The sequence below is a fragment of the Rhinoderma darwinii genome, chromosome 8 (assembly GCF_050947455.1).
Source record: "Rhinoderma darwinii isolate aRhiDar2 chromosome 8, aRhiDar2.hap1, whole genome shotgun sequence".
NCBI lineage: Eukaryota > Metazoa > Chordata > Amphibia > Anura > Rhinodermatidae > Rhinoderma > Rhinoderma darwinii.
This window is the reverse complement of record NC_134694.1, coordinates 17,964,020-17,988,775: the sequence shown is the minus strand read 5'-3', so window position 1 is coordinate 17,988,775 and position 24,756 is coordinate 17,964,020. Positions and strand designations below refer to the sequence as shown.

The 24,756-nt window shown below is 43.5% G+C and overlaps 1 protein-coding gene across 2 annotated transcripts in view; it reads left to right on the top strand.

Annotated features, from left to right (window-relative positions):
- The first annotated feature begins 547 nt into the window (after positions 1–547).
- Positions 548–24,756, top strand: part of STXBP1 (syntaxin binding protein 1) — a 42,337-nt gene continuing 18,128 nt past the window's right edge. Inside the window, exons 1-14 of one of the 2 annotated variants that reach the window (XM_075835373.1) lie at positions 548–681; positions 11,106–11,155; positions 11,996–12,077; positions 12,475–12,551; positions 16,170–16,248; positions 16,376–16,479; positions 16,975–17,123; positions 18,045–18,129; positions 19,573–19,703; positions 20,851–20,958; positions 21,046–21,106; positions 21,195–21,260; positions 24,359–24,439; positions 24,599–24,737. In XM_075835373.1, the coding sequence (XP_075691488.1) occupies positions 645–681; positions 11,106–11,155; positions 11,996–12,077; positions 12,475–12,551; positions 16,170–16,248; positions 16,376–16,479; positions 16,975–17,123; positions 18,045–18,129; positions 19,573–19,703; positions 20,851–20,958; positions 21,046–21,106; positions 21,195–21,260; positions 24,359–24,439; positions 24,599–24,737 (1,249 nt within the window). In that variant the 5' untranslated portion in view covers positions 548–644. The remainder of the gene's footprint in view (positions 682–11,105; positions 11,156–11,995; positions 12,078–12,474; positions 12,552–16,169; positions 16,249–16,375; positions 16,480–16,974; positions 17,124–18,044; positions 18,130–19,572; positions 19,704–20,850; positions 20,959–21,045; positions 21,107–21,194; positions 21,261–24,358; positions 24,440–24,598; positions 24,738–24,756) is intronic. The other variant, XM_075835374.1, reaches the window with a different exon arrangement.

The following is a 24,756-nucleotide window of genomic DNA, read 5'->3' as shown; positions in this document are numbered from 1 at the left end:
GATAGATAGATAGATAGATAGATAGATAGAAAGATAATAGACAGATAGATGGATAGATAGATAGATAGATAGATAGATAGATAGATAGATAGATAGATAGATAGATAGATAGATAGATAGATAGATAGATAGATAGATAGATAGATAGATAGATAGATAGATAGACAGACAGATAGATATGAGATAGATAGATGATAGACAGATCGATAGATAGATAGATAGATTAGATTATAGATAGATAGATAGATAGATAGATAGATAGATAGATAGATAGATAGATAGATAGATAGATAGATAGATAGATAGATAGATAGATAGATAGATAGATAGATAGATAGATAATAGACATACTCCCATGGTGTTATTATGATGGAGATGTGTGTGACACTTTATGAGGATATAGATGGTGGTTATGGGGCAGTAGTGGTGGCTGATGATGATGATGGTGACACGGGGTATTGGTACAGCTGTCATCCCCTCCCTCTGCAGCATCCCCCCCCCCCTCCGGTCAGCTGATAGCGGCTCCATCCCTCCTCCTCCACCTCCATCATCATCCTCATCCCTCCTCCTGTACCTCAGCTCTCTCCACCCTCTCCCCTGCAGTCGGATCTCTCTCTTGGATCGGATCTAGCGCCTGGTTCAGGATGGCACCCAGCGGGCTCAAGGCAGTGGTGGGAGAAAGTAAGATGAACGGGGCACGGGAGGGTGGGCACACACACAGGTGCCGGGTATTATATGGGGAGATGTGCAGGTCGTGCCAGGCAGACCCCTCCCTGTGTCCTGCGGATATGTGTCTGCAGCAGCCTCTTGTCTCCATCTTCTCTCCTGTATAACCCATCTATCCACCCAGCTGTGCCCACATCTCATGAAGAATCCCTGCCATGCACCTGTCACCAGCATCCCTTATATACGCTGCAGCACCATTCATCCGTGCCATCCTCCTCCTCCAGTCACCCATCCCTCCTCCATCACATACTCCATTTTATCCCGCAGTCCCCGTGCCATAGATGGTGCCAGAGGTTATGTGATCACCCCTAGTAATAGTATAAAGTCATCCTGCTGCCACCCTCATCAATCATGCGACCCGACTCCTCCCCATCACACCCCCCCCCCCCCCCCCCCCATATATATCCACATTCCCATTATCCCGCTTCACGCATCGCTGGTCCAACCCATCACTGCCCCTCACCCTAAATCTCCAGGGGGTGTCCTAATGCCACCATTACTGGGTGACTGTCACTAATACTAGCACTGCACAGATTCTACAATAAAATGTGTGCATATATAATTGTATACCCTATAATAGTAGATTATATATATATAAAATTGTACATGTATGTAAATATAATAGTATATATGTGTATGCATATAAAATACTATATGTAAGGTTGTGTGTGTACATATGATGTGGCTGTATATGTAATATATATATATAATAGTAGATGTATGTATATATAATAGTATATGGATGTCTATATATAATAGTATATGTCAGGATGTATGTGTATATATAGTAGTATATGGATGGATGGATGTATATATAGTAGTATATGGATGGATGTATATATAGTAGTATATGGATGGATGTATATATAGTAGTATATGGATGGATGTATATATAGTAGTATATGGATGGATGGATGTATATATAGTAGTATATGGATGGATGTATATATAATAGTAGATGATGTATGTATATATAGTAGTAAGGATAAGATCCCTCCATCTGTTAATTATAACATTATCACATATAGAAAACCATAATCCATAGGCCAAAGACTTTTATACAGGTCCAGGGATGTACATGATGTCTTATAATACTCCTGAGCTGCTGCAGTACATCTTTTTCATGAGGAAGGTCAAGCTTCATGTGAGTTACTCATTGATTAATGTCAAGCTATAATTTTCTCTTTTACAAAGATCTTCTGCAGCAGCTACAAAGTGTATTATGAAGTTCTGCAGCAGCTGGAGCAATGTCGTTTATAATACACAGCGTGGTTCTGTATCTATGACATCAGAATACAATTATTTTACAGATCTAATATACATAAAACAATGGAAATTCTCTATATATATGTATTTTATGTGCGTGCGTGTATATATATATATATATTCTACCTCCTTGGGGCAAGTCTCGTAGGAATTCAAGAACATTGGGTGGACGTCACTGCTCACTATGAACAGATGGTACAACGTGGGCATGGTGGAGATGATGGGCATTGTGTATGGCAATCACTGGACTCCAGGTCATGTACGACTGCGCCTGCCCTACACAATCTGTACGTCCTGAGGGAGGTTAAACAGATGTTCTGCTTGTCCATAATTTATGACATGGAAAGCGGCATGTGCCGGGAGTTGTTGTGTAGCCGGCTGTACATGTCACGATTGTGTCACTTCCCACTCCGCAGTCACGTCTCGTCATTGATGATAGTGGCATCAGCGTTTAATAACTGTCCTCCGGGCAAATAAATCTTCTTTATCTTATGGCGAAAAGCTCTGCATCTTTCTAATATACTTTGTATATGAATTTCTTACGGTTTCAACATCTCTGCTTGCTGGAAAATGTTTACTTCAAGACGTTTTGATCATGTGATGCTAACACAGGTGCAGGGCTCGTTACAAGAAAAAGATCTAGCTCTATTTGCTGCTAATCTGCGTGTGGAAATCCACATCTAGAAGTGACAGGTGTGAACGGCAGCATGGATTTCCCATTGAAATAAATAAGCTGTTTGTTTGTGTGGGGGGCGGGAGTTTCTTGCGGCATACGTGCCGAAATCTGTGTGAAAATAGCCAAATTGTAACAAGGACAGATTTTCATCTTCTGGAAGTAAACAATGAAGGTTTCCATTCAATGACCACAAGCAGAGATCTTAAAAAGCCTGAGGAAGTGATACACAAAGTATATTAGTGATTTTGCTGAAACGGAAATACCCCTTTGAGGCTCTGAGAGTCCATAAGAGAATGGGATGTTTGCAGGAAAGCTGCCATGGAGCTGGTCATGTGATCCGTCTCGACCAATTAGAAGAGAGACGTACTGTTCAATATACAATGGACTCCCTTGGGAAACTCACCATAAAAATTGATCTTAATGACATGCCTCCAATGTTTGAGCTGTGGGGGGCCGACCACTGGGAACCCCACAATGCCTAGGACAAGCACCGAGGCCTATTTGGCTTTTTTCTGGAGGAGTGCAGCTTCTGACCCAGCACCACAAAGCGATATTTAAAGAGGTCTGTCTGTTTAAGTGATGGAAGGGCTAAAAAATAATGAGCAGATTTAATGTCCGTGTAATATATGGACCTGCCGGGTCCTCCAGAGTGAGAGATGATCATTGCAGCTGGGTAATAGATGAGGATCCAGGACAGGAGACCCCTCTTTATTGAAGAGGTTGTCTCAGGACTAGAAGCCCTGTCCATATGCCCTATTAGGGCGTATGGGTGTCATATAGGGGGGGGGGGGGTCTCGCAGCAATATCAGGTGCAACACATGGACAGGTGTGGCGCTGTTTTTGGAAGACGGCAGACATGTTTTTCTAATCCAGGACAACCCCTTTAAGTCGTTAAGTTCTTTAATGGAACTGATAAATAGTAATGCAACTTTCCCTATAGCGCCACCACAGGGAAAAGGAGACATTACACTGTACCCACTAAAATCAATAGGCTGTCCATGTAATGCATAGATGTGCCAGGTCCTCCAGACGCTGGTGCTGATGGAAGTCATTCCTCTATTAACTCAGAATTCCCTTTTAGAGGATTTGAGATGGGTTTTGAGTATTTTGTAAATACTTTGCTACATGAAGTCATTTTTTCTCCAAGGCCAAATTTACATTTATACTGGTTTCCTATTACTGGAGAGCAGTGCATTGTGGGAGTTCACATTACATTTACAGCTAAGGTGTTATGTCACATACCTGACAGTGGGGCGGAGCTAAACTGCTGTCTGTTTCCAAGGGCAACTAGCAGGAGTTTAAAAGCAGCAATGTATATGACTGGAGTAAAAGACATAAAATAACTCAAAATCAGTACAAAAATGCTTTCCTGTTACCGAAAACAACAATATATATTTTATTCCCTGTGGGAAAAGGCCCTTAGAGACAATTAAGATGAATTGAATGGGCGACCATTTAATAAATACATGGTTGCACGGAGCCTCAAGAGCGGGAACATCTCTTTGTAGAGTCTCTTACTCTGGCTAATAGAGGGGAATCCGTCTATGACGTCCATATGTATGTTAATAACTTAAAGGGGTTATGTGTGGACCAAAAATTATTATCAGTGTAGTCCCTGCAGTATGTGAGGACACTCGCTAATATACATTCAGGTTCCCCATCGCGCTGATTCAGAGACTTTCATACATTTTCATAGCACTACCGGGGGACCGGAAGTCTAGCTGCACAGGATTCTTTGATGATGATACGACTCTTTGTCATGTGACCGGCCCCGCTGAACTCCATGTACAAGCAGTAGCAGTAGTACAGCGAGTACATAGAGGAGGACAGCGGGGGCCGGTCACATGACGAAGAGTCATAAAGGAAGATGGTGCCACTAGACTTCTAGTCTCCCGGCAGTGCTATAAAAATCTATGAAAAGCTCAGAATCAGCGTGATGGGGACCGGAATGTATATTAGTCATGTACTCACATACCGCTAATAATTTTTGGTCCCCACCTAACCCCTTTAACAAAATTCTTGCCGCGTCATCTCAGAATATCCTATAAATGGAATATTATTATTGATGACAATAGCCGTACAGATTGGGAACTTCGGACATGAGCCTACCAGTCGATTCACCGGAAAATAATAAGCAAATCGATTCAGCAACATTACGGGGAATAGCAAGGCTGAACTTTACTATGATGCAAATATTTTCCATCAAAGCCGTATACTATTATGTGTAAGCCCAGCTTAGGTGACCTTGGTGAATGACGACATTACTGTGGCCAATAGAAAACGGGGCCTCTGATGAGTTCTGTAGTTTACGAGCGGAGAAATATGGCGGCAGCTGGAATGTGACGCTCGTGTGTGAAATGATATTGTGGATGGCTGTGCGGACCGCATTGTGACCACGAGGAAGGTCTCCAGTGCCATCCATGCAATGTAACTACCCGTTGCCACACACATATAGGGTGACTGTTCGGCTGGGTTCACGTGGCAAATTTTTAATTTTAACCTTTTTCGTTTTTAAGGCTTTTATTTGTTGCATTGTACACGCAGGTTTATAGACAGGTTGCACAGGATGAAACAGCTGTGTCCGAGCTCTCCCTCCAGAACACAATCATATTACCCTCCATCAACCCCATTAATGACGGATTGTAAGCGGTTAATCAGCTTGTGCTCAGAGGACGCAGCAATTAATCACTTATATATGGCGCTTCCTTCATCGCTTCCCCCGCTCTGTATTCAGGGCTCCTGCGGATAACACCGTGCACTGACAGCACTCCTTAAAGGGCCTTTGGCTGCGTGCAGCGTATATACGAACAGTATTGTTATATGGTCCGATCTGTACACATTATAAAGTGCGCGGTGTATCCGGTGTACGGCAGTGGACGCAGGTGTCCATCTCTATGTTCCCATCACAGATCAAACAACATGACTGCAGACCGGCAGAAACGCTACAGACGCTTATGTTTAGATATAGCGGCCGATCATCAGAAGAAAAATGGACTCCGAAGGGCCTCCTTCACACACAGAAGTATTCTGGCAATTTAACTGCACCAAAAAAGTCTTCTAAAAACGCGTTTTTAGTGGAATTTTTGGTCTGAAAAAACGTCATACCCAGAGCATGCTGCGTTTGAAAAAAAAAAAATGCCACGGCCACAAAAAAGCCACTACCCAAAACGCAGTCGTATGTAGTGCATTTTATATTCTACTATAGACAATGTAACATCTGACCGTACTAAAAAACAAACGCATCAAAAAACGCGGATAAATACACCACAAAAAACACATCAAATCGCTGTGTGAATCCATCCTAAATGCAGTTTTACTTTAGTCTTGATGCATTTTTTTGCCAGTTCGGGGACATTCTATGTAGGACAGCGATAGCGGTATCACAAGTTAAAGGGAATCTGTCATGAGAACAAACTCCTTTAAGGCTTCGTTCACATCTGCGTCAGGGCTCCGTTCAGGATTTCCGTCTAAGCTTTCCATCAGGGGAACCCATGAACGGAACCCTGACTGAAACAAACGGAAACCATAGGTTTCTGTTTGCATCACCATTGATTTCAATGGTGACGGATCCGGTGCTAATGGTTTCCGTTTGTCTCAGTTGTGCAAGGGATCCGTCGTTTTGAGTCAATACCGTAGTCGACTGTGGAACGGAACGCCAGAACGGAGTCCTGACGCAGATGTGAGCGAAGCCTAAGACAAGTAAAATAAGTCAGTGGGTGCAGTTGCACCCATTGAACGGAGCCCGACCTCCCTAAGGGATTCCTCTATGGACGAGAGACGCCACGTAACCACATGAAATAGTCAAATGTGCAAAAATAATTTTACTTGTGAACTTACTCTGATAAGGACAGTTATGTGAGTCCCCCGATATGTCTACAGGGCAAGGGTGGCAATTTGATGTCCCTGGAGACTTATAAATTAGTAATGGGACACCCCAGTGTCTCAAGGGGTGTATGGGCGTAATATTTAGGAATGTGTATTCAGTGGCTTTAGATCAAATGAATGGCCAGTCATGTAATAGGAGTCCGCCAGAGTACTTAATGCTATGGATAATAGATCGGGTACCCCCTCTATGGTATCTTATAGAGACAACCCCTTTTAGTGTGTTTTGTACCCGTAAAAAAGTCATTATTTTATGTATGTGAATGGCTGTGGACATTATATTTTTCAGTCATTAAAATAGACTGGGTACGTGTCCGTCACTCACAATGCCAATAGATTTACCCGCGTCAGTTGAGCTGGATAATGTAGGACACTCCGCTCGATTGGGCAGAATTTAGTTCAGATTAACTGCTCAAACAATTAACGTGGGTTTATCATGGTCATTTAATTGTGATTTTCAATTGGCAAAGCGTCCTGTGGTGTAAATGATTCTACAAATTCCTTTTTATATCAACAGGGTTTAAAAATCTCATTCAGTCTCCTACCCGTCCCCCTCCCAAATGTCCTTTTGTGAAGGAAGCCTGGGGGCGGTCAACATTAAACTTCAGGAAAAACAAAAATGTGGCCACCACCACATGGTGGCGGGCAGCTAATAAGGCCGGGAGGCGCCATTATTACCATATGGTGCGCGCTTTTAAATGGTGCCCCGATCGGGTGTGTAATAGCATCATATAGATGGCCTTTATAATTAAAGAGGCTCTGTCCCCAGATTTTGCAACCCCTATCTGCTATTGCTGCAGATAGGCGCTGCAATGTAGATTACAGTAACGTTTTTATTTTTTAAAAACGAGCATTTTTGGCCAAGTTATGACCATTTTTGTAGTTATGCAAATGAGGCTTGCAAAAGTCCAAGTGGGTGTGTTTAAAAGTAAAAGTCCAAGTGGGCGTGTATTATGTGCGTACATCGGGGCGTGTTTACTACTTTTACTAGCTGGGCGTTCTGATGAGAAGTATCATCCTCTTCTCTTCAGAACGCCCAGCTTCTGACAGTGCAGATCTGTGACGTCACTCACAGGTCCTGCATCGTGTCAGACGAGCGAGGACACATCGGCACCTGAGGCTACAGTTGATTCTGCAGCAGCATCAGCGTTTGCAGGTAAGTAGCTACATTGACTTACCTGCTAACGCCGAGGCTGCTGCAGAATCAACTGAAGCCTCTGGTGCCGATGTGTCCGACACGATGCAGGACCTGTGAGTGATGTCACAGATCTGCACTGCCAGAAGCTGGGCGTTCTGAAGAGAAGTGGATGATACTTCTCGTCAGAACGCCCAGCTAGTAAAAGTAGTAAACACGCCCCGATGTACGCACATAATACACGCCCACTTGGACTTTTACTTTTAAACACACCCACTTGGACTTTTGCAAGCCTCATTTGCATAACTACAAAAATGGTCATAACTTGGCCAAAAATGCTCGTTTTTTAAAAATAAAAACGTTACTGTAATCTACATTGCAGCGCCGATCTGCTGCAATAGCAGATAGGGGCTGCAAAATCTGGTGACAGAGCCTCTTTAAGGGTATGTGCACACGACCTATTTCAGATGTAATGGAGGCGTTTTACACCTCGAATTACGCCTGAAAAGACGGCTCCAATACGTCAGCAAACATCTGCCCATTGCTTGCAGTGGGTCTTACGATGATCTGTGCAGACGAGCTGTCATTTTACGCGTCGCTGTCAAAAGACGGCGTGTAAAATTACGGCTTGTCAAAAGAAGTGCAGGACACTTCTTGGGACGTTTTTGGAGCCATTTTCTCATAGACTCCAATGAAAACAGCTCCAAAAACGGCCATAAAAAATGCTGCGAAATACGCAAGTTGCTCAATAAACGTCTTTGACTCTGCGTGTGAACATACCCTTAGTGACAGAATCACTTCACGGATATATTTGCATGGGGTGGTATTTGTATATAGCTGGGTGGGCAGTACAGTGACTCAGTGGGTAATACTGTTACCTTGCAGCACTGAAGTCCTGGGTTTGGTCTGCATTCCCATAGAGTTGTATGTTCTCCCCGTGTGTACGTGTGTATTTTGTTTGGTTTCTAATAGGTTCATTGGCTTCCTATGTAATTGGCCCTAGTGTGTGCATTTGAGATAGGGAAATTAGATAGTGAGACGGACCAGGGGGGTACGTAAAGGCTCATGGGCCCCTGTATCACACACGGTAGGCTTAGATATAGGGCCCAGCAGACAGTATCACACATGGTAGGCTTAGATACAGGGCCCAGCAGACAGTATCACACATGGTAGGCTTAGATACAGGGCCCAGCAGACAGTATCACGCATGGTAGGCTTAGATACAGGGCCCAGCAGACAGTATCACGCATGGTAGACTTAGATACAGGGCCCAGCAGACAGTATCACACATGGTAGGCTTAGATACAGGGCCCAGCAGACAGTATCACGCATGGTAGACTTAGATACAGGGCCCAGCAGACAGTATCACGCATAGTAGGCTTTGATACAGGCCCCCAGCAGACAGTATTCTTATACTTACCCTTCTCGCTCCTGAGCAGGGCCCTCTTCGGCTCCGGACGCAGCACGGGTCCTGACGGCCCTCATCGTCACGACGTTATGCGCAAATAACATTGTGATGTCATGACGCTGAAAGGCGTCAGGACCCAACTCAGGAGCGAGGAGGGTAAGTCTACTGTTATTGTGGTAAGAGGGGTATAGCTATGCCACTGACAGGGACTGATGTGAATGGTGGCAATCTCTCTTCAGTGCATATTGGCGCTATATGAGCAAATATATAAAAATTGACAAAACCCCATGTAAATGTAATAAATACACGATTTTGCTACACAGAAAACCACAAAAGCACATTCATTGGTATTGAGATGAATTTGACCGCATTTTTTCTGTCAGCGCACGCACTCTAATAAGGCTACTAACCTATTTGTTGACTGCTGCCATTAAGCCGCCCATTATTTCTATACTGCCCAGGGCAAAGATGAGCTAAAAATATTAAGAAAAAAAACAGCAAACATTATAAAGAGGCCATACTGCTTTATGTGAAGCAGCTCCTGGTGCAGAATGTGCGGCATCATTTACATATGTAGGTGGAATAGCGGGAATGACTCCATGACAGGACATACTTAGCTGCATTGTAAATGGCAGAGAGGAGAATCATTTTTTGTCATTTCTTGTTTGTGTGGGAGGTACATGGAGTGAGGATGAGAAGGAATGAGGTCAGACATTAACATAACCGCAGCGCTCAGATGAGGGGAGCAAAAGTGTGTCCTTGCCAGATATGTGACACTCGCCATACTGTCTATGATGGTAGGGGATAGACTGAGGGGGCAGGGGGGGCTGGACTGTGCCGCATTTGCTGCCTGCATTATATCCTTTGTCTTATCTTCCTCCATTATAGATCTGATCATTTCTTCCCTTGAGGTAGTTTGCTAACATACTTTGATTAAAAACGTAGACCCTGAGGACTAATCTTAGGGACAGTGGGGTGAAGGTGTTCGATGCGCTCATCCATATGGATTGGATACATAAATCCCTATAAATATATCTCTCCTATAGACAACCCTTTTAACATTTTTTAAAGAAACACACTTGGCAAAATTGATACAATGTGTTATGCTTAGTGCTAGGCATAAGGGGGCGGGCATGACACAGGGATTCTCTCTTTGGTGTTTTTTGTATGCTTGTGTCATGCTCCGCCCCCTCAGGCCATTCACTAGGCATTCCACTTTGTATAAGTTTTGCCCGGAGTGTTCCTTTAACATTTTTATTTAGTTCTTTACTTTTTATTTCCCATGCCATCCAGCACATCCATGGGCAAGATATGCTTACATAGCGCTTTATGCATGTAGACCTTGTCTTAGATGCAGCTCATACTGACCTACTCTATCAGAAATAGGGGAGATCTCCCAGACTCCTGGCAGAGCAGGCAAGTCTCCCGCAAGGGGTGCTGGACGATGCCACTAAGTGGGGCCTGATGTATATGTATTCCCGTGTTTGCCTAGGTTTCCTCCGGGTACCCCAAATTCCTCCCACACCCAAAAACATCCTGATAGGTTAATTGACCTTTGTGTGTGACTGAGAAAGGGAGCCTAGATTGTGAGCCCCATTGGGGACAGCGCTGTGGAATATTTTGGCGCTATATAAGACAATGGAAATTAAAAGTAATATTGCACCCATTGACTTAATGGGTGTTTTATAAATGTGTATGCAGTGAGCTCCCCCTTGTGGTGGCTGCTTTCAGACATAATTTTGTCATTCAATTCAATGGATGTGTGAACAAAAATAGGGGGATTGGTTCTCTGTATCACATAAACCAGGTCTTATCCCTTACAAAGAAATAATATAATAATAAATAGCGCAGAGTTTATCTGCAGTAAATAATCTGTGCCCGTACTTGTCGTGTTCAGTGCCACTGTTGCTCTTGATTTTTTCTGACAATTATTCTTGTTTGTGTTGGTGGTAGAACTTCATAGATATGGGGTTCAGTACTACATAATATAACTACGTCCATTTGTCTTGCAGAGATCATGCACGATGTGATCCGGAAGGTTAAGAAGAAAGGAGAATGGAAGGTACGGAGCGTGTGTCGTGTTATGACTATGAGGATGTCATAGGGGGTTTGGTTTTCTACAAAACATTAAAAGCTCTATAGCCAAACCTGCAAACAGTCCTGTTTTTTACTGAACTGCCCCATGAACTGGCCCCATAGCTGTTTCTATGCTTTTTTTTTAAGAGAGGTTCCTAACCAGGGTGGGGGCCTGTGTACACCTTTTAATGTATTTATTTATATTTTTGTTAAAACAAAAGGTTTTTTGTTTTTAAGCAAGTTTCTAATTGACTTTTATAAAAAAAATATGTTTTTTCTTTTTACAATACAGCTTCTATGTATCCTGTATAAATAGAAGCTGCACCGTTCTCTCTCAGTCGATTCCGTCAGTTTAGTGGAACTGACGGCTCAGCTGAGAACGCGTCCTGCGTCTGACACATAGAATTCAGCTCACATCTAAGTCCACATATAAGGCTGACGGAATCGGCTGAGGGAGAACGATACAGCTTCTATGTATACGGCAACTGTATCGTAAAAATGAAAACACATTTTTAATAAAAGTCAATTCGAAAATTGCTTAAAAACACATTGATTTAATTAAAAGAAATTCCATTCAAAGGTGAACCTAACCTTTAAATACATATGTTATATGTACGGATGCACCCAAACTAATGGGCTTTTTTTTTGCGTACCCCACAAGAGGGACTTATGTAATGGGGTTGTCCTAATAGGACATCCTTTTAACAACTTCACAGTGGGGAACAACTTCAGCTGAAAATATTAATTGAAAGGTGAAACAAAGAACTTGGCGTGTTTGCGGTGTTTCTTTCTTTGTCTTTGTAATGTAGCCATCTTGTTCCTGCAGGTGCTGGTGGTGGATCAGCTCAGTACACGCATGTTGTCGTCCTGCTGCAAGATGACTGATATTATGACCGAAGGAATTACAAGTAAGCGGTGGCATCGAAAGATTTTACCCTAAGCTGACAGGGATTTAAATAACTGAAGACACACTAAACCTAACGTCTGCCTTATCTCCACTTACTATGGAGACCGCTGAAAACTATTGTTCCCTGTTAACAGCCGTTTAAGGCATATTTTTTAGGGCATCTCTGCAAAGCTGAAGAGTGGGCAAAATGAGGCCTAGAAATGCCCAAATGCCAATAAAGAAAGCCAATATAAGACTACTTGTAGGGTTCTTCATCTTTCTAAAGGGTTATGGGAAGGGACATGTTGGGCACATCAGGAGGCCATTTAGTGGGCACTCTCCTTCCTGTGTCATAATTTCAGGCTCCAAATTTATCAGCAAATACTTTTTCTAATTTTAGTTCATATTTTTTATTTCAGTTGTTGAAGACATTAATAAGCGGAGGGAGCCACTTCCTAGCCTGGAGGCCGTGTATTTGATCACACCCTCCGAAAAGGTAACATTCATACAGTATGTAATAATATGACATTAACGGATGATGTCAAATGAATGTGACGTCTGGTCTTTGCTCTGGAATTATAAGGCATAGTAATAAGGCCATGTTTTTTTGTCTGTGTGCTATGCACAATTTTGCACACGGCTGTGATGATCACGGATCCACGAGTCCGGGCCGCAAAAACTCAGGACTTGTCATTTTACTGTCCATATTTACGGATCATGTTAAGCTACTCAGGTGGTCGGTTGACCCTTGTGTGTGACTGAGATAGGGAGCCTAGATTGGGAGCCCCATTGGGGACAGCGCTGTGGAATATGTTGGCGCAATATAAGCCAATGGATATTAAAAGTAAACATGCGAGGGACACATCCATAGACAGCCTATAGACGTATCCTGTCCATGGAGTCCCTAAAGTGTTCATGGCCCCCAAGAACAAGTTGGAGACTTTTGCACAACTCATATTGCTAAACCGTGGATATGAACTCAAGGATCCCCTTTCATGTCTACCTAATGTCTAGCAAAGTAAGCTTTAGATCTTCTCAACTCCTGGGACAACTGTGCAGGCCAAGCCACACTGACCATCCCGGAGGTGAAAACAATACATGAGCACCAAAGTATTCCTTATATTAGATATTTTCTACAGTTATTTACTTTGTTGTATTGATTCTCTATTTTGTCTTGTTTTTATGCTTTTCTCTCAGATGAACCTTTTACTCTTGTCCTGACTCCTCGCTAACTTTCACGTTATGTTCTCCATAAATGTCCGCTCCCGTGACTACTACTGTTTTTGTAAACGGCAGTGTTCCTTTAATGGGTTTCTCAAGGATATGTGAATGGAGAAGGGAGGTTTAGCTGTTTGATGATACATTTCTTCTGCTGACAAGAGAATTGAGGGCCTCATGTATTAAAAGTGTCTCAGAGACAAAGTGTCCTTATTGACCATAGCGACCAATCATAGTTTATGTAGCATTTTTGCAGCACTACTAGGAAAGATGAACGCTGGTTGGTTTAATTGGAATTTTTCTATCATTATTTTATGAGTCCTGTCTTTTCATCACTTTAGGATAGTATAATGACAGGGATAGGGAAACAGACAAGTGAGCCCTAATCTACCCGCCACTCAGTCCCTGCCTACTTGCAACGACCCGCCCTAGGCGACGGGGTACAACTTGGCGACGGTCCCTACACTCAATAAGTGCACGACAGACAACAGACAAGGAAACACAGAACAAAGGGAAACGGGGCAGTTGCCCACGGCAACACCGTGAGCAACAAGTGTAGTAAACGAGCCGAGTCAAACCAGGAGAGTACGAGGTACCAAACGTAGAGCAGGTGAGTAGTGAACAAGCCGAGTCAAACCAGGAGTGTACGAGGTACCAAACGCAGAGCAGAAGAGTAGTCAGTAAGCCAGGGTCAATACGAAGCAGGGACAAGTAGTTCAAGAAGCTGCAGCAGGGCCAGGAAACCAACAGAGAAGAATCACAAGCAAGGAGGAACAGGAAAGGCAGGTATAAATAGACAGAGGGCGGGAGCTAGCTCCGTCTGGCCAGGCTGTGATAGGCTCTCCCACTCCTAAGCCTGCCATCCTGAGTGGTGGAAGATGGAGTCAGTCTCACAGACATAGAAGCAGGTGCAGACTGATTACCTATGGGCGTGGATACAGAAGCTGTGCCTGGCAGATCCTTAACATATAGTCTACTGTCCTTGGCTAAAAAAACTCATTGAAAATTGCACAAAACTAGCCCTACCTGTATGCTGGTCTTACTTACACCTTATATATAATCCAACAGAAATCAGTGGGGTTTCAACCCATTTAACATGATCATCATTATCATCATTTTCTAATGCATTTTTGCAAACATAAATATATAGGTATAGTAAATACATCTGGCCAAACGTATGTGGACACTCCTTTTAATTATCGAGTTCTAAGTGTTTCAGACCATTGTAAACCAGTACATAAAATCAGGCACACAGCCATGTAATCTCCATAGACAAACATTAGTAATAGCATGGGTCATACTGAAGAGCTCAATGACTTTAAATGTGGCACTGTCATAGGATGCCACCTTTGCCACAAGTTAGTTCATAAAATGTTTGATCTGCTAGATCTGCCCCGTCACCTCTAAGTGCTATTATAGGGAAGTGGAATAGTTTTGGAGTAACATCAACGCAGCCTAGATGCGGTAGACCATACAAACTCATAGAGCGGCCGAGATTCATACCGCCTCTGGAAGTGACATCCACACAATGCCAAGCGTTGGCTGGAGTGGTGTAAAGCACGTGGCCACTGGAGCAGTGAAAATGTGTTTTCTGAAGTGATCAATCACGGCTCACAATCTGGCAGTCTGATGGAGGATTCTGGGTTTGGTGAATGGCAGGAGAACACAACCTATAAGAATGCATAGTTCCTACTGTAGAATTTTGGGGAGGAGGGATAATGTCTGGGGCTGTTTTTCAGGGTTGGGACCCATATTTTCAGTGAATGATAATGTCATTGCAACAGCTTACCAAGACATTTTGGACAATTGTAGCTTCCAACTTTGTGCGAACAGTTTGGGGAAGACCCTTTCCTGTTCCACCATAACTGTACCCCAGTGCACGAAGGGAGTGTCCTGCATAGAGCATGACCTTTGGGGTGAACTAGAACGGAGATTGTGACCCAGGCCATCTTTATCTAATATCAGTGTCTGACCTCACAAATTATTTTCTGGAGGAATGAGCAAATATTCCCACAGACGCTCCAAAATCTTGTAGAAAGCCTTCCCAGAAGAGTGGAAGCTGTTTTAGCTGCAAATGGCGGGGACCAAATCCATATTAACGCACTTGGTTTAGAAATGGGATAGCCAACAAACTCATATAGGTGTGTTGGTCATGTGTCCTGTGTTGCTTGTAGTTTTGGCCACATAGTGTACTTACAAACAAACATATCAATTTCTGGTCTGCTACGATTTATAGGTTGTATCGGAAGACAAGTCATTGACATATAAAGTTTTGAAATGGTCAAAGGAAGGAATAAAGAGATTTACTTTTAGGCTGTTATGTCCCAGGCTACCAGCTAGATTGATTTTTATTGAAAGCAGGAGAAGCTAGCTACTTCCTCCCTCACTTTTGTCACTATTGCACCAAACTTCCCAGGATTCCTTGTTTTTCTACTTAGGAAAAAACAAAAACTCGTGACCTTATAAGTTATGTGAGTGAAGGCACTGGTCTGTCTGATACATCCCTGTTTGATGATGTTTCACACCCTACATGCAAAGAATTAGTCAAATATCTGTACAATGCGAGGGATGTCACTGAGATTGGCTACCAGAGAGGTGAGAGGGTGGGAAGGACCTTCTGAGTGGCCAGGTGACGGATAACTTAGTCCCATGAGCATTAATATAGCTGACAGGAAGTAGCTGTCAGACAGCTACGTCCTGTCATTGAAACTGAAGGCCGGAGGAGTCTGGAGTACAAATAGATTGAAGATTTTCCACCATAATCTTGTGTTATCAAATTCTTCTGATAATCCGAAGTCTTCAATATCTCTCCCTACCACATCAGATTTCTGCCTTAATTAATGTTACTTTCCTTACTTCCCCTGTCTCTTTCTTATTCTACTTCATTCTCTTTCAGTCTGTTCATTCTCTCATCAATGACTTCAAAGATCCTCCTTCCGCTAAGTACAAGGCCGCACACGTCTTCTTTACTGACTGTAAGTTCATCACTAACACAATGCTGTCCATTAGCTCCCTTCAGCCTCCACCTGTGTATTGTGTCTTCGTCCACCTTCTGTTAATCTTTTCCATAGTTGACTTTTGGGTAACATTCTCTCTCCACAGCTTGTCCAGACACTCTGTTTAATGAGCTGGTCAAATCACGAGCATCTAAAGTTATCAAGACTTTGACTGAGATAAACATTGCTTTTCTTCCTTACGAGTCCCAGGTGAGTGGGGTTTATTCCCTGCATATACTGTACATCCTTATCTTACTTGTCCATGTTTTGCCTCATATCACAAAGGGTGAAGAATAAGACAAAAAAAAATAATTTCTCGTTTTCAGTCTTGGTCATGAGAGGAATCCATGTTGCCTCCCCTCCAGTGCTAGTGAATGTGAAGCAACATTTTTGAGAAATGAGGCAGGGCTAAAGATGGCTCGTCTCTGCCTGGGTGGCAGATTGCTGCAGCAGAAATCTCCACTGTCCTGTTGTTAATGGAGTCCAGACAAACCAATCTCTGCCCTTCAGTTTGGACCCACCCCTTTCCAGCCAATGATGTAGTTTACTAGTAGTGTCTTAGACACATTTCTGCAAGATTCTTCTAGGAGCTTGCAAAAAAGTTTTGTTGAAAAAAAACCATGTATTCTTTCTGGGTGTTTATCCCGTATTGATTTCAAACCTTTGTGTTCCTTCTAAAAGAATTCTGTGTTTTATCTATTCTAGGTTTTCTCCTTGGATTACCCTGACTCCTTCCATAGTTTTTACAGCCCCCATAAGGCTCAGATGAAGAATCCCATCCTAGAACGTCTTGCAGAGCAGCTTGCCACCTTGTGTGCCACTTTGAAAGAGTATCCAGCTGTACGCTACCGTGGGTGAGTGCACACTTCAAAAGCCATGAGTAAACATAGCTCATAGTGTAGTATCCAGATATTTAGGTCCACAATACAATACATCAAAAGTTATATGGGATTGTGACTGTACCTGTGCTATTACTCTTCATAGTATTTCACTTGTTATAGCAGCAGTTTGTGCTCTAGAGCTGCTCTTCCTACAGTAATTGCAGTCAGACATTTTGGAGCTGAGTTATTTTTGCTATCCAGGGAGCATACACCCATATAGTGCACTGAAAGTGTGACAGTTTGTTCACACCGTACCCCGATTTAACCTGTCAGGTCGTTTTACCTCTCTAAACCGCTACCAGGAATAGTCAGGAAGGAGGAGTCAGGCACGATATCAGGAAGAGTCAGCCAGTCCAGTCTCTAACCCTGCCTCTCCAAGTTTGATTGACATTCGCCTTGCCGATAGCTGGTGGTGACGTACAGTGGCTGGGTGATGTCTATCAAGTCTGGAGGGACAGGGTTGGAGACTGGATTGGCTGACTCTTCCTGATATCGTCCACACCCAGATGACTCATCACTGGTAATTAACATACATCGTACGCCGTTTAAATTTTTGATTTTGCTGCATCTGAAATAACATACTGCAATAAGCATGGTGGCGGTTTAGGGTGGTAAAACGAGTGGACGGGTTCCCTTTAAGTTCTCATAACCCACTAGGAAATCTAGATACAACTAAGCTTCTGTATGGGCCATACGGCAGTTGGATGAGCAGACTATCGTATGTGTGCCCTGAAAAGGATGTAAATAGGGCACAGATGGTAAGTATGTAGGGGGGAGACCACATGACTTGATTAAAGCTCTGTCTAGAGTGACTCTGTGCGCTGTATAGTAGAGTTTGATGTGTAAGCTCAGTTGGTTATATAAGTGTATTAATTACCATGTGTTTCCCCGCAGAGATTACAAGGATAATGCAATGCTTGCACAGTTGATCCAAGATAAGCTAGATGCATACAAAGCTGACGATCCAACTATGGGGGAGGTGAGGCATAAAATCTGTCCGAAAAACAGGTTTTGTGAAGAATTGTTAGATTTTCATTAAAAATCTTATGTCTTTGTATGATTAATATTTATCATTACTGCTTATCTGAATATTAGGGCTTAGTAGCCCCACACACGGGCCAATGGACAGCTACACTTTTCTGTTTACGCAGACCGTGGCTATACATATATTGGATATGTTTGGTATTTTTGCATGATCTTTCCTACCAACCATTGACCGAAAAAGTTGAAGTCGCCCATGGCCAACTTCTATCTGATATGTATGGGCATCTTTAGTATAAGCCAAAATAAAGTAAAAAAAATATCAAAAACAGAGTATTTATGAAGACAACCCCTGTCCATATGACCTAATATTGGATGTCATAGCCAATGGGCAATGGATGCCACTGTATGCCTTTACAGTGGCATCTGCCGGAGGTATACTATGGGGAAACCTACCAACTTTTACCGCTCTGATGGTAATTGCAAAAGGGCCAAAATCCATAAATTACCCCACTTAATGGGGCCATAGACAGCTGCCTACTCTGCCTGCCCTTTGTCCTACCCCTGACAATAAATGTCTGATAGGTGGGGGAGTTTCATCTCTGGGACCCCCACATATTAGAAGATTTCCTTAATCCCATAGACTTCAATAGAGAGAGAGGCACACAACACTTCCCTACTTCATCTCTTACCGGTATGTGGCGGTTCTAGAGGTACCTGCCACAGGACCAGTAAATTCAATGCCTGTCACTGAACCACCATAACAGCCACAGCCCCCCGGTATAAATCACCTGAACGCTTCTCCTGTTGGTAGGAACCTGTGTGAGCAAGAGGAAGCTAGGTCACTAGTATAGACTGTCTCTCTGCAAGTCATGCTGCCACCTGCTGGTTGTACTTGTTATATGTCTAGTATAGTGCAGTACAGTATGATTATTCAGGTCCTCATTGTCCTCCCAGCACTTGGGACCTTTGGGACTTGGCAGTATAGGGGAGGGGTATGCTGAAAACCGCCACACTAGGTTTTGGGGGGGATGGGAAAGTAAAAAAGCCATTAGAGTCAATGGGTTTCGTCGGGCGCTCTTGGTTTCCACCATGTAAAGGATCCTGTGTTCTGGGAATTCTCGTTGTCCTGCTCCTATGTTGGAGAAAACCCCATACACATAGCAGAAAAAAATCTTCACGGAAACCAGAGCATGCCGCAGAATCCGTCACAAAATTTAGTCCTCTATGTGTAAAAGTATCTCCAGTTTTTAAATTATTTGTAGAACATACAGAAGATTTGCCACCGATCTGCTCTAAGGCTTCATTCTCTGAAGGGCCTCTAAGAATGAGAGCTGGAAACTGATTGGTTGCTCCAAGTGACTACTCCACTCTTCAATTGTATGAGTTTTGATAAATCTCCCCCATAATTCTTACTATTACGTGTTATTTCTACGTACAGGGCCCGGACAAAGCTCGCTCACAGCTCATCATCTTGGATCGTGGTTTTGATCCCGCCTCTCCAGTCCTGCACGAGCTAACCTTCCAGGCCATGAGCTATGATCTTCTTCCAGTGGAGAATGATGTCTATAAGTACGGCAGATCACCATGCTGCCTGTTCTACTTCTATAATGCAGCTGCTTTAAATATAATTACGATATCTTAGCCAGAAATGATTATGTTACAAATAAGTCACCCATAGTTGTACTGCGATTGATAGAGTAAATGGAAATCCGGTTAACCATGTGAATTCTTAAAGGGGTATTCCCATCTTAGAAATGTATGGCATATCCACAGAATATGCTATTAATGTCTAATAGATGCAGGTCCCAGCTCTGGGACCCGCACCTATCTTGAAGAGGGGGTCACCTGACCCCGACTGGTGTGGCAGGCACTGGCCGCCGCAAGTGTGAAAGTGGCCAGGCTTACAGAAACAGTTGAGCTCGCTATGCTACACTGTTTCTGTAACTCCTATTCACTTCAGCGAGCACGATTGTTTCCAGATTCACGGCCACCTCTCCCCTGAGTCTCTGACTGGATGAGGTGGGGTCGAGGAACCCCCGTTCTTGAAATAGGGGCGGGTCCTAGAGCTGGGACCCGCACCTATCAGACAATTATGGCATATCCTGTGGCTATACCATGAATGTCTAAGATGGAAATACCCCTTTAATGAAATCATGTAGTCGGAAGCAAGTGATGTTCCTTTTGACTTTCTCCATGGTAAAATACATAACAGAATTAGCTCAACAGTCCATTCAGGCACCAGGTGACAACATCTTGATCTACCATTGTCACTGAGGATATCCAGTATGTCCATCCTAGTCACAGAAATTTGGTCAGAATGGGCACATATTAAGTAAGTCAGTGGTTGCACAAGCAAAATACCATTTATACTGGCCACAGAACTTCAAGATGACTTCTAATAGTCTTTATAATTTATTGTATGGGGAACATAATTCCTTTTAATACGCACCTCAGCTGCTGCAGAACCTCATTTTGAAGAGTAAGGGGGAGATTCCTGTCCACCATATATTGATATGAAACAGCCTCACCCTCTTCATTAACTGGTGCTCCAGATCTGAGTTGCAAAAGTGATCTGTGACAGACTGCAGGAAGAGATAAGCAGCGTCCACGTAGAACCGCTAATTTTTGTATCATTTTCAGGTTCTGACATCACAATATGTTGTTTATACAATTTTTTTTTTGCAGACCCACTTCATAATTTTCTTTCTTTTCTCAGGTATGAGACCAGTGGCATAGGAGAGCAGCGTGTCAAGGAGGTTCTGTTAGATGAAGACGATGAACTCTGGGTGGGCTTGCGTCACAAGCACATTGCTGAAGTGTCCCAGTAAGTATTTTCAGTCTGATTTCCAGAAAAAGAATAAAGGTCCATTATACGTGAACTGATGAGATATTTCTCTTTACCGCTATCTAGGGAGGTGACTCGCTCTCTAAAGGATTTCTCATCCAGCAAGCGGATGAACACAGGTGACAAGGTAACTGAACTATCATTACTCGTCATTGCGTCCTCGCTGAGTGATAGGATGGTGCGCATGGTAATGGATGTTATTCTGTTTTTACCAGACCACTATGAGAGATCTTTCCCAAATGCTGAAGAAGATGCCTCAATATCAGAAGGAGCTAAGCAAGGTGAGTTTGGAGAACATATGACCAAAAGTATGGATTCCCCTCATAATTATTCACTTTGGTTGTTTCAGTCACTCGTTGCAAACAGTTGGATAAAATCAAGCATGCAATCTCAATAGACGAGCTTTGCGAGTAGTATGGGTAGTAGTATGTGGCACTGTCATGATGCCACCTCTGCCACAAATTAGTTCATGAAATTTCTGATGTTAGCTCTGACCCGGTCATTGCTATTCCATTCTCTTATTGTGAAGTGGATGCGTCTAGGAGTAATAACAGCTCATCCATGAAGTGGCAGACCACGCAAACTCACAGAGCCAAGCCGTGGATTGCTAAAGTGACAGTTCCACATTGCCCCTGAAGTGACATCACTGCAAGGACTGTGCGTCCGGAGCTTCATAAAATGGGTTTCCATGATAGAGTAGTTACACACAAGCTTAAAGAGGCTCTGTCACCAGATTTTGCAACCCCTATCTGCTATTGCAGCAGATCGGCGCTGCAATGTAGATTACAGTAACGTTTTTATTTTTAAAAAACGAGCATTTTTGGCCAAGTTATGACCATTTTTGTATTTATGCAAATGAGGCTTGCAAAAGTCCAAGTGGGCGTGTTTAAAGTAAAAGTCCAACTGGGCGTGTATTATGTGCGTACATCGGGGCGTGTTTACTACTTTTACTAGCTGGGCGTTCTGACGAGAAGTATCATCCACTTCTCTTCAGAACGCCCAGCTTCTGGCAGTGCAGACACAGAGCGTGTTCTCGAGAGATCACGCTGTGACGTCACTCACAGGTCCTTCATCGTGTCGGACGAGCGAGGACACATCGGCACCAGAGGCTACAGTTGATTCTGCAGCAGCATCAGCCTTTGCAGGTAAGTCGATGTAGCTACTTACCTGCAAACGCTGATGCTGCTGCAGAATCAACTGTAGCCTCTGGTGCCGATGTGTCCTCGCTCGTCTGACACGATGCAGGACCTGGGGAAGTGACGTCACAGCGTGATCTCTCGAGAACACCCTGTGTGTCTGCACTGCCAGAAGCTGGGCGTTGTGAAGAGAAGTGGATGATACTTCTCGTCAGAACGCCCAGCTAGTAAAAGTAGTAAAAACGCCCCGATGTACGCACATAATACACGCCCAGTTGGACTTTTACTTTAAACACGCCCACTTGGACTTTTGCAAGCCTCATTTGCATAAATACAAAAATGGTCATAACTTGGCCAAAAATGCTCGTTTTTTAAAAATAAAAACGTTACTGTAATCTACATTGCAGCGCCTATCTGCTGCAATAGCAGATAGGGGTTGCAAAATCTGGTGACAGAGCCTCTTTAAGATCAGCATGCACAATGCCAAGTGTCTGCTGGAGTGGTGTAAAGCACGCCGCCACAGGACAGTCACTGGCAGTCTGATGGATTAATCTGGGTTTGGCAGATGCCAGGAGAAGGATACATACTGGAATGTGTAGTGCCCAGATGGGGTAATGGTCTGGGGCTACTTTTCAGGGTTTGGACCCTTATATCCCGTTAAAGGTAATGTTGATTCTACAGCATACAGACTTCCAACTTTTTGGGAACAGTTTGGGATACGGCCCTTTTCTGCTCCAGCATGACTGTGGCCCAGTGCACAAAAACAAGGTCCATAAAGACATGGGGTAAGCAGTTTGGTGTGGAGGAACTCGAGTGGCTACATAGAGCCCTGACCTCAACCCCCTCCAACACTTTTAAGGATGATTTGGAATATCGATTGCGAGCCAGACCTTCTCCCCAATATCAGGGTCTCACACATGCTCGTTTGGTTGAATGGGTGCAAATTTCCACAGACACACTCCAAAATCTTTTGGAAAACCTTCCCAGAAATGTGGAGGCTGTTATAGACACAAAAGGGGCGAAACTCCACATTAACACCCATGGTTTTGTAATGGGATGCCAACAAGCTCATATAGGTGTAATGGTCATGTGTCCACATACTTTTGGCGATATAGTGTATATGTATTATATTCATCTGCCACTTCATCACTTGCTGAGCCTATTCATTTCCAGTCAGTGCTTATGTGTAGGGCACTCATACCAGGTTAGGGTACTCTCTTGGTATGTTCCATCTCAAATAATACATTGTAAAACTCATATTGTAAATACTTCATACAGGCATTGCTGCCCACATTTACTACATATAGACCGCATTAGCTGCCAACATATTACGCTGCTTGTATCCCCATTATAATGCTCATAGACTAGTGTGTGTGCAGTACTTAAAGAGGCTCTGTCACCAGATTTTGCAACCCCTGTCTGCTATTGCAGCAGATCGGCGCTGCAATGTAGATTACAGTAACGTTTTTATTTTTAAAAAACGAGCATTTTTGGCCAAGTTATGGCCATTTTCGTATTTATGCAAATGAGGCTTGCAAAAGTACAACTGGGCGTGTTGAAAAGTAAAAGTACAACTGGGCGTGTATTATGTGCGTACATCGGGGCGTTTACTACTTTTACTAGCTGGGCTTTCTGATGAGAAGTATCATCCACTTCTCTTCAGAACGCCCAGCTTCTGGCAGTGCAGATCTGTGACGTCACTCACAGGTCCTGCATCGTGTCGGCACCAGAAGCTACAGTTGATTCTGCAGCAGCATCAGCATTTGCAGGTAAGTAGCTACATCGACTTACCTGCAAACGCCGATGCTGCTGCAGAATCATCTGTAGCCTCTGGTGTCGATGTGTCCTCGCTCGTCTGACACGATGCAGGACCTGTGAGTGACGTCACAGCGTGATCTCTGGAGAACACGGCTGTGTCTGCACTGCCAGAAGCTGGGCGTTCTGAAGAGAAGTGGATGATACTTCTATGCACAACGCCCAGCTAGTAAAAGTAGTAAAAACGCCCCGATGTACGCACATAATACACGCCCAGTTGTACTTTTACTTTTCAACACGCCCAGTTGTACTTTTGCAAGCCTCATTTGCATAATTACAAAAATGGTCATAACTTGGCCAAAAATGCTCGTTTTTTAAAAATAAAAACGTTACTGTAATCTACATTGCAGCGCCGATCTGCTGCAATAGCAGATAGGGGCTGCAAAATCTGGTGACAGAGCCTCTTTAATCCATTGATGTCTCCGCAGTACTCCACTCACCTACATCTAGCTGAGGATTGCATGAAGCACTACCAGGGTACTGTGGATAAACTCTGCCGCGTGGAACAGGTGAGAAAAAAAATGTCTACGATTTATAATGGAGCTGGATTTCTGACGTAAGGCGGTACCCGTCATTGAACATTATGTGTAATGCGCTATATTCCACTATGTTATCCCTGTATCAATATGTGGACAGTGGCGGAGATTCATCATCTGATCATTCCTTAGGACCTTGCCATGGGCACAGATGCAGAGGGGGAAAAAATTAAGGATCCCATGCGGGCCATTGTCCCTATTCTGTTGGATGGAAATGTCAGTACATATGACAAGATCCGCATCATTCTTCTGTACATCTTCCTTAAGAATGGTAAGTGGGAGTATTCACA